This window comes from Echinops telfairi, unplaced genomic scaffold, assembly GCF_000313985.2.
Source record: "Echinops telfairi isolate 266 unplaced genomic scaffold, ASM31398v2 ScPeMD7_3;HRSCAF=10, whole genome shotgun sequence".
Lineage (NCBI taxonomy): Eukaryota > Metazoa > Chordata > Mammalia > Afrosoricida > Tenrecidae > Echinops > Echinops telfairi.
The window spans coordinates 45,937,570-45,947,394 of record NW_022103899.1 but is presented as its reverse complement, the minus strand read 5'-3'; the positions used below and the strand labels follow the sequence as shown (position 1 = coordinate 45,947,394).

The 9,825-nt window shown below is 61.4% G+C and overlaps 1 protein-coding gene across 4 annotated transcripts in view; it reads right to left on the bottom strand.

Annotated features, from left to right (window-relative positions):
* Positions 1–4,550: 4,550 nt before the first annotated feature.
* The window catches only part of GMPPA (GDP-mannose pyrophosphorylase A), an 8,151-nt gene continuing 2,876 nt past the window's right edge, over positions 4,551–9,825 (bottom strand). For 2 of the 4 annotated variants that reach the window (XM_045295290.1, XM_045295286.1), the window contains 9 exons: positions 9,577–9,636; positions 6,938–7,068; positions 6,373–6,387; positions 5,910–6,044; positions 5,718–5,815; positions 5,539–5,585; positions 5,272–5,364; positions 5,006–5,174; positions 4,551–4,819 (listed from right to left, as the gene is read on the bottom strand). In XM_045295290.1, the coding sequence (XP_045151225.1) occupies positions 4,719–4,819; positions 5,006–5,174; positions 5,272–5,364; positions 5,539–5,585; positions 5,718–5,815; positions 5,910–6,044; positions 6,373–6,387; positions 6,938–7,068; positions 9,577–9,636 (849 nt within the window). In that variant the 3' untranslated portion in view covers positions 4,551–4,718. Of the gene's footprint in view, positions 4,820–5,005; positions 5,175–5,271; positions 5,365–5,538; positions 5,605–5,717; positions 5,816–5,909; positions 6,045–6,372; positions 6,388–6,937; positions 7,069–9,576; positions 9,637–9,825 lie in introns of all 4 variants that reach the window. The other 2 variants (XM_004701628.2, XM_045295299.1) reach the window with 2 other exon arrangements.

Below are 9,825 nucleotides of genomic sequence, written 5' to 3'. Positions count from 1 at the left end.
CTGCAGTTGGGTGATAATCTCCCTCATTTAGCCTCCCGGCTGCTTCCCCGGCTCATTGCCCAGCTGGTCCCTGGGGCCCGGCCCAGCTTCTTCCCCACCCCCAGGCCCGTGCCCTGGCTCCCCTATCCCCCTGCTCCACCCTCCCAGCCCCCCATCATCCCCAGGGGACCAGCTGGTCATCCAGCACCTTGCCATCGAGCTTCCAGGCTAGTGTGACTGGCCTAAACCTGAAGTAGGGGAGGGGGAGTTAGGGACCTTGGGGCTGGGGGCGGGGTGATCCTCACACACTTCAGGGTCAGGGTGTGAAATCTCAGCCAGGGTTCCGCTGCCCTCCAATTGTCTCCATTCCTCAGATTCGTCTGTAGTCCAACTCTCTACTCACGACCCCATTCCCGCCTGGGAAAGAGAAGGGTGGAAGGGCTAGGGACAAATTTAGAATGTCACCCACACTGTTGGGTTGGTCCTGGCAGATGTGGGAAGGGGGTGGGCAGAGGGTGGTATAGGACCAGAAGCCAGGCGCTCCTGGCTCCTGCACCTGGGAGTGGTTTAGAGGTCTTATTTGGGCAACATTCCCAAAGGGAGTCCAGAGACACCCCACCGCCACACACCCCCCCCAGGGCCCAACTTGGGGTTCCAAGGTGGCGTTCACAAACCTTCCAGCACCCTGGTTCTCAGGGGAGGGTGCTTCTCCAGCACAGGAGCTACAACTCCCCCCTCCCATGAGTGTGCAAGCCCCTCCCCCATACTTGTGAGCACCAGACATGGAAAGGACACAGCCCCGCCAACATCCAGAGGGCATTCCTTGGTCTTTAGCATCCTGTCGAAACGAGGGACTCTTCTGTCACCCTTCCAATCCATGCACCTGTTCCAGGTCTGCCCTGGGAGCAGGAGTGGGGACCAGCCAGTGTGGGACAGACGTGGGCGGGAAGGGACAAGTGTATGGGGGGGCTGGGGATGGGCCGGGCCTGGCTGGTGAGCGAGCTGCGGTGACAAACGGGCTGTGCGGGGGCCGGGGGGCGGACGGACGCAAGGCGGCTGATTTATCTGGGTTATTTATGCTGCAGACGAGGCAGGAGAAGTGGTTAATGAGAGTCCCGGGCGAGGGGTGGGGGAGTCCTGGACGTGAGCTGAGGCGATTGAAGAGGGTTAGCGTCCAGCTGCTGGGCCCTGCCCCCACCGTGCGCCTGCACCTCACACGCCACCCCACCAGGACAAGCCCCCCACTGCACCCTCTCAGGTGCTGCACCTTCCCCTCCTCATTCAGGTGTATTTCCAAGTCAAGGGAGTGGGTTACCAAGGGCTTTAGGGAGGGGGCTGAGAGAAGAAAAATCCTGGCGGGGCTGAGTCTGTGGGACCCAAGTCTCCGAGGCGGTGGGGGGGGTACACGATGGGGGACGGCGGGGGGATGGGGTAATGCTGCGGGAGGAGGGCAAAGGGCGCTGGGCGCCTGGTCTGTGGCAGCAGGAGGCTGAGTGGCATTGCTGGGTGGGGGGAGAGGGGGCGGTCGGGGAGCCAAGAGCCCGGGAAAAAAGGGAAAGGAGGGGGAGAGCATCCCGAGAAATGGGGAGGGGGGGCGGGCAGGCGGACTTTGAGCAGCGAAAGCTGCTGGGAGCAGATAAGGCGGCGCTGCAGCGGGAGGGATTAAAGCTCCTAGGGGCCATGGGGGTGGCTGTGGTGCGTGGGACACAGGAGGGGGAGGAGCAGGGGAGGGCAAGACACAGGCCAAGGAGATGGAAGGGGGGTTGGGGCTGCAGTGGTGGGGTCAGGGGCTCCTGACCTGGGGGAGGCCCTAGTGCAGAGGTGGGGTGCCTGTGGTGGTGCCCCTTGCCCCACACAGTGAGGGTGCAAGGTGCTCGCCTGTGGCAGGGGAGGTGCCCAACCCGAACGGAGGACGGGGAAGCCCAGCTCACAGCGCCCCCCCCTCGTGCGTGGCCACTGGTAGGTCAGCGCGTCCCGGAGACGGTCCTGCGCGTAGCCCCAGGGCTGGCACAGGGCTCCGAAGGGGAAGTATGTGGGCTTGGAAGAAGAGCAGGTGGCAACACCGAAGGCCTGTGCCTTGGACCCGGGAGTTCCTTCTGGCCCCCTGCCCACCACCCAAGGGTACACTTGGAGTGGGAGGTCCCCAGCTTCCTCCAGATGACAGCCAGGCCGGGAGGGGGGTGTGCTCTGAGGTGGCTGCGGTGGCAGTGGGGAGCGAGGGGAAGGAAGGGGAGGAGGAGAGGGGGCGGCGGGCGGGGCAGAGTAATTGCGTGTTTGTCGGTTCTCCTGTCTGCACCCGAGGGAGCAGCCTGTGCGCCCGGTGGGTGTAGCTGCGCCTCCAGGAGTGTCTATTGGCGGAGGTGCTGTGTGTCTGTCTCTTGTCTCGGGGTCCTGGCTCTCCTTTGCCCCCCATTGTGTTTTGGGGAGCGTGGCTCTGGGCACACCCAGCTGTGCTCCGCACTGATGCGGCAGATGTGGTGGAGCCCCAGCTGTGCCTGCTTCCTGGAGAAGGGAAGGGGGCTGCAATCTGCTCCCCCATAATGGCTGCTCAGAGGCAGGGGAGAGGAACGAGCTGCTGGGGCCGGGCAGTATCCCGGGTACCCCTGCCCGGGCCAGCCTCTCCCATTGGTGTTCTCGGCTCTTGAAGCCCATCCAGATCTCTTGGCCAGCGTCTGTCGTCTGTCCCTGTCTCCGGCACCCCTCCCCTATCGCCCCATCCAGCGTGATGCCAGGGACCCACCCTCCTCCCCGGCCCCCAGTTTGCTCTCCCTCTCCGATTTTACAGATTCATCTTTTTATAGAAACTGAAAAAAAAAAAAGCTCTAATGGAAGGAACGCACCCCTCCCCCGCATCCCTCCCCCTTCGCACCCCCACTCCCCTCCATCTCTCCCACCTCCACCCCTCTGGGGTTGTACCCTCCTACCCTGTGAGGCCAACCCACTCTGTCTCCTCTGGAGGGAGGTTCCTGCATCCTGAGCCCTGACCCCTCAGAGATGGGTGGGGCCTCAGACCCCCTCCCATGGCAGCAAAGGCTGGAAAGAAGGGGTGTGTGTGTTACAATCTCCCTTCTCCGTAAAAAGCCCCCACATTCACTCACACAGCAATCCCCCCACTAACCTGAGGGGTGGGTCATGGTGCAAAGACCTCTTCTTCACTGCGCCTCCCCTGCCCCTCTAACACTGACCCTTTCCCCTTCCAGTGCCTCTCCCACCCAGTCCCCACCCCCACCAGGACTAGGAGGGGGTCCCGGGGGCCAGGGCCTGACACAGACTTATTGGATTTCACGGTGTTTTGCTGAGAAAATAATTAAATTATCATATTTATGATGGAGCTGCCATGGCCTCTGCCAGCCACTTGGAACAGAAGGGTCAGACACGGGGAGGGGGCAGAAGGGACCCAGTCCCTGGCCCTGGGGCCCACAGCTCCCGCCCCTTCCTCTCTTGGGAAGGAGCCTGCCGATCCTGGGGCAGCATCTGCGGGCCCTCCCAGCCCCACATGGCGATGATGGAGATGATGGAAGGTTAGCCTGGAGCCGAGGATGAGGACACAGAGGCTGGGTGGAGTCACATTCAGAGATCGGAACTGCCTGGCCCTGGGTCACTGCGCACTGGGTCACCCACCTGCAGGGCCTGGAGCCAGCTGGCCAGGTCCCACTGTTGCTCAGCTCAGTTAGCTCCCAGAAAGCACATCTTCCTACCGGCCCCACCAGGAAGCCATGACATCCTGGGCCCTAGACCAGTCCGGGTGCTGACTACAAGGCTCCAGCACCCTGCTGCCTGCCACCCCTGCCTGCTGCCAGGACCCCCTCCCTCTCACCCACACCCTGCCCCACCCCCATTCTCTTCGGGTAATTAGATTCCTCTCAATTAGCAGATTACGATCATTACCAGCTCATCTGGCAACCATGCTCTGCACCCACAGTTGGGGAAGGGGGGCACCGAGAGGGGCACAGGGGGGTCATGAGTACACATGATGGAGGAGTGAGTGGGAGTCTTAGGGGCTTCTGGAATGTGGAGAGGAGGGCTGAGACCTTTGTGGTGGAAGGTAGCTCAGGGCTGGCCTGCCAGGGACAGGGAGGCAGAAACATTCCCCCCTCCCTCTGGTGGGGAGCAGCCCTATACCACCAAGAGCGAGGCTGGGAGCAGATGGAACTGGCAAGGCGGAAAGCAGGCTAGGACTGGGGCTGGCTCCAGTCTCGGGTGCCCATTTCCTGGGCCCCACCGCTCATAGCCCGCCTCCCTGCCGAGGGAATGCCGGCCCTGCCTTGGGAAGGCTGGTCCTGAGAACTTGAGCCGGGTCCAGTGAAGAGGAACTGGAGGAGTGGGCTGGCGAGGGAGAGGAGATAATGGTGGGGTGGGGAGGCAGGAGGCGGCCTTGCCTGGAGGCCAGGCCTTCCTCTGAGCCTGAGGCTGAGGGGGTGGGAGGGGAGACTTACCCTGGCTTGGATTCATTATTCATGAGCCCGCAGCTACGACTCCAATTTAAATGCTAATGTGGGGGGGCCTGACTCAGCTGCCCCCCTTCCGCCCCGCCCCCAGCCCAGGCCCGAGTCCGGAGTCAGTGCCGGCTCCAGGGTTCACGGGTTTATTAGGGAGCAGCAGGAGGGAGACCCAGGGCCACCCACACAGCTCCCAGCATGTTGCTGCCCATGAGGCTTCCTAGGGCCTTTCAGGATGGAGTTATGGGCCAGACCTGCAGGGCAGGAGCTCCAGGGGGCGGGGGAGCAAGGGCGGGCTCCTCAGAGAATGATCTGGTTGGTGAAGCTGCGGCTGAGTTCCTTGTGCGGCAGAACAATTGAGTTCAGGATGAGCACCTCCGCGGGGATCCGCACCCGGCAGCCTGAGGCAAACAGAAGGGGCAGCAGCCCCAAGGTCATGGCCCTGGGGTGGCATCTCCAGGCGTGGCACAGGGCAGGCCCTCAGTCCGTTTGCGCTCAAGAGGTGCCTACTGAGGGTGGCCAGCACCTGTGGAGTGCCTGGGGAGGCTGCACCCAGGGCAGTAACCGCGCCTGGCCGGAGACCATACCCAGGATGGTGATGGCTGGCAGTAACTTCCCGTCCTTGAAGAGGCTCTCGCTGTCCATATGGGCTCGAGGGTCGTTGGGGTTGGGGTCATTGGGGGTGCCCTCCACACGAGCCCAGCGCCCCACGGTGCTGCCCCAGCCCACGATGCTGTGCAGCACACAGGTGTGCTCCTGCCAACAGGACAGTGTGCATGGGGGTGGTGGTGCAGATGCAGAGCCTGTGGGGTGTCCTCGGGCCCCACCCTGCTGGCTGTGCCTCAGCCCCTACCTGTAGCGTGGCTCCGTGAAGGACGATGCTCTCTCGAAGACGTACCCCCTCGCCCACGGTCACCCCCTCCCCGATGGAGACATTAGGGCCCAGCTGTGGAGAGGCACATGCAGAGCGTGACCCTTGGAAGGACTTCTGGGGTCCCTCCCAAGAACAGGTAAGCAAGAAGAGAGCTGTTTAGGGTCACCAAGCAGGCGGTGACAAAGCAGAGGCCAGCACCCCCTCAACAGCCACCCCACCTCCCTGGGAGCTGGGTCCTCCACTTACCACAGCTGATGGGGCCACCTTTGCAGTGGGGTGGATATAGACGTTTCCTGAAAGTAGAGACAGGGCCTGGGGGCAAATACCCCCACATTGGATCCTAGAGGGGACAGGGAGGGCCTTCCACTCTGGGCTCCCACTTGGGGGTGCAGGTTCAGAGGGGAGAGAGCTGGGCAGGTGCATACCTCGGATCCTCGGGCCTCCGGGGCTATGCTTGGCTAGCCGTTCCGGATGAGTGGACTGGTATCGGCCCAGGTAGAGGCGTGAGGCATAGAGGGCTGAGCTGGGGGTCACAGTATGGAGGCCTCAGGGGTCAGCAGGGCCTGTGCCAACCACCCCAGAGCACACACACATACACCCCCGCTTCCCCCACATACCCCGCAGACTTGATCTGGCTCCAGATGCCGTCAGTGAGGTGCACGAAAATCTGTCCCTGCCCGGCCAGCGCCGAGAACACGTCCTGCTCCAGCCGGATGGTGCCCGCCCCAGGCCAGAGGCCTGGCGAGTCCTCCCTGGGGGAGAGGAAGAGCACAGTCCTGGCGGGGTGGGGTGGGGTGAGGGCAGCTGCTTCTGGGACAGAAATCAGAGGGGTCCCCAACTCGCTGGACCCCTTCCCAGGACAGGACAGTACACCTAACCTCCAGCTCCTGGCAGGCTAGGGCGCCACTGTGGGGGACCCGGGAACTTACCTGCTTCCCATGCCTGCCCCATGTCCAGGAGCTGGACCAGACCTGGGTTCCCACCCACCACTACATTCATGTTCTGCTACCCAATCACTCCTCTGACCCCCTCCCACCACCCTCCCCATTACTAGATGAAATGACACTGGGACAGACTCACCCCAGAGCAAGGCAGCTGGTGAGGCAGAGACAGTCACAGGGGGAGGGAGAGAGAGGTGGTAGAGACACCAGCCCCAGAGAGACAGAGGCAGAGGCCAGGAGAGAGAGAAGAGATGGTGGGAGTGAGAGGGGGGCTCCGAGTGGATGGGGCTGGCGATGGGCTCACAGGAAGGGAGAAAGGGGAGGCAGAGAGGGGTGCAGACCCCACTGGGAGGGAGGCACCCTGGGGCGCAGGGCCGAGTGCTGGGGCGCTGAGTCCCAGGGGGCTTCAGCCCCAGAGAGAGCACATGTGTGTGCGCCCAGGTGTGTCCTCCCAGTCTGTCCCAAAGATGTCTCTGGGGCACTCAGGGCTCCAGAGAAAGGGGAGGGGGCCGTGTGACAGAGAGGAAACGGGATGGATAAGGAAGAGGGACAGAATGAGGTTGGGAGGGGAGGGACCGGGCTGGAGATGACAGAAAGGAGGAGCAGGAGCAGCCAGGGGAGCAGGTGGAGATGGAGCCTGCAGACCAGGGGTGGAGGGTGGGCATCTTTGACGGGGGTCCTCAGGGTAAGGGGGCCCCCCTCACAGTTGCCTGTCCTGCTGGTTGCGCTGGAAGACATCCCGTAGGGGCCTCAGGGCTTCCGGAGTAAAGAGGTAGATGCCGCAGTTGATGATATCACTCACAAAGGTGCTGGGCTTCTCCACGTAGTGGAGGACCTGAAGATGGGGTGGCAGGATCAGGAGGGGAAGGGGCCAGGGCTACGACTGCCCTTCCGCCCTGCAGCTGAGGGGGTCTTCCTGAAATGCAGAGTACACCCACCACCAACACTCCCTACCCACCCACCACCACCACCACCGCCGTCCCCACGGAGTTGAACCCCTGCACAGCAGTGACCCAGTAGGACAGAGTGAATTGCTCCCCGGGGTTTCTGAGGCTGCAAACCTTTCTGGGAGCAGACCAGGCTCTTTCTCCTGAGGAGTGGCATGTGTTCTGTTACCACCACAACCTGGCAGGACTTTGGTGACTTTGAATGTACCCTTTGCCCTCAAGAGGAGACCCCCATGGCTCTGCCCCACCTCGCCAGCCAGTGTGGTGGCACCCAGCTTGCGGGCCAGGAATGCTCTCTCCTACCTCTTTATCTGGAAAACTCATCTTTGAAAGCACCATCCCATTCAGACCTGGGTGCCCTGGGCCTGGCCACACCTCACAGTGGCACCTGGGTCCTTTGCAATGGTTGGTTTTCAATGGGGGAGGGGGGATGACTTGAGGACTGGGGGCTATGTCTTTTTGGGGCAGTTTCTATCACATGTAGCTGCTACCTCCCACAAGACTTGACACACAGGACTGGGGGGACGGTGGGGACGCAGCTTCAAGAAGTTCCTGGGAAAATGCCAGTCTTTTCATCTCATTTTTCCATGAACCTTTTGAAATCCTCTTCCTATGTATGCACATGGATACATGTATGCAGGTATGTGTATGTCCTGACGAACAGACAGATAAAGGGGTGTATGGGAGTCAGGCTCCAGGGCCAGAGACAGATCCGTTGCCTTGCCAATCAGATCAGGCTCCACCAACGTCGTTAAGGAGACACTATGGAATCCTGGAAGGAGCCCTGGTGGCATTGTGGTTATGCATTGGGCTGCGATCTGCGTGGTCGGCAGTTCAAAACCCTAACAGCTCCGTGGGAGAAAGACTGGGCTCTCTACTCCTATAAACAGTTACAGGCTCAGAAACCCACAGGGGGCCGCTATGAGTCAGCATCAACTCGATGGCAGTGAGTTTGTTTTTCTTTGAGTTATGGAGGCCTGGACAGAGGTGTAGGGTGGGGCTGGGTAAGCGTTGGACTGCTAACCCTGAGGTCAGTGGCTCAAATCCACCAGCCCCTGCCTAGGGAGAAAGATGCAGCTTTTTGCTCCTGGAAAGATTGACAGCTCTGGAAACCCTGCACAGGGTCCCTGTGAGTCAGAATTGACCTGATGGCAGAGAGTACAGAGCCTGGGTGGCACTGTCGGTACGTGTTGGCCTGCTGACTGCAGCTAAGGTTGGCATGTCAAATCTACCAGCCACTTCCTGGAGAGAGAAGAGGCTGCCATCCTCCCGCCCAGACTGATAATCTCGGAAACCCTCAGCATGGAGCAGTGCTGCTGTGTCCTGTAAGGTCGCTAGGAGGCGGATCTGACTTCCGAGGCAGGGAGTTTTAGGCTGTTTTCAAAGAGCCAGGTGGGGCTCAGAGGCTCAGAACCACCCCCCCTCCAGCAGCTCCATGGGAGGCTGGGCCCCATACAGACTGGTGGTGCGGGCTGTGGAGCTCACTCTGGCTCCACAGAGTGGGACTGCCCCGTGAGGTCTCCTCGGCTGCCGTCTCTATGGGGAGTCGGGACCTTGATCCTTTTGGTTTGCAGCCAAGCACTTAACTACTGCGCCACCAGACTCCCCCTTTCAAGATGGCAGCCTGGGAAGGCCTACTCTGCCACCTGGGGTTACTCTTGATCTGGAATAGACATGCCGGGTACCGGCTGTCTCCCACCTCCTCCCTCAGCACCTACCTACTTCCTCCAAGGCCTTCCTGTCCGTCACTGTATGGCTGAATCTAACTCAGCCCCTCCACAAGGGTGCCCTCCCCTCCCACCCACAGCACTGCACCTTTGGCCCCTAGCCAACCTCTCTGGGGAAGCCGATATTTAAAGGGGCATGAGAGGTGACTCTGGAGTCCCTAGGCAATGCCAGCGGTTCAAGTGTGCCATGTCTAACCGTGAGGCTGGAAGTTGGAGTCAGGCCAGAGGTGTCTAGGAGGAAAGGTGTGGACGGTCCACCTCGGAGAAACCTCCATTACGAATCCTATGGCGTCCAGTTCTACGCTGACACCACACCCGGGCCACCACAAGATGAGGGTACCTTTCTGGGGTTCACCCCATCACCCCACACCACCGTTATTAGAAGGCGAAGGCTGGGAAGGACAAGGGACTCCCCCCTCGCCAGCTCTCACCTCATGCGTTTGTGGGTTTTCAACGATGCAGCCGTAGTTGAGGGACTGCGTCCTGTTTGCCTGGAAGAGAGACAGCCGTTACACCCCGGCAGCCAGGCCTGTTTTTCCTTTCTTCTCTGGCCTGTAGCACCAGGCACGCAGCTCCCGCTGACAGGCCTTCCACAGGGGTGAGAAGTGACAGCGGCCCTCCCCCTCCCTGCAGCAAACAGACAGAGGGCTCACCCTCGCCAGCTCTCACCTCATGCGTCTGTGGGTTTTCAACGATGCAGCCGTAGTTGAGGGACTGCGTCCTGTTTGCCTGGAAGAGAGACAGCCGTTACACCCGGGCAGCCAGGCCTGTTTTTCCTTTCTTCTCTGGCCTGTAGCACCAGGCACGCAGCTCCCGCTGACAGGCCTTCCGCAGGGGTGAGAAGTGACAGCGGCCCTCCCCCTCCCTGCAGCAAACAGACAGAGGGCTCAGGGTTGCCACCCAGACTGCCCTTACTGC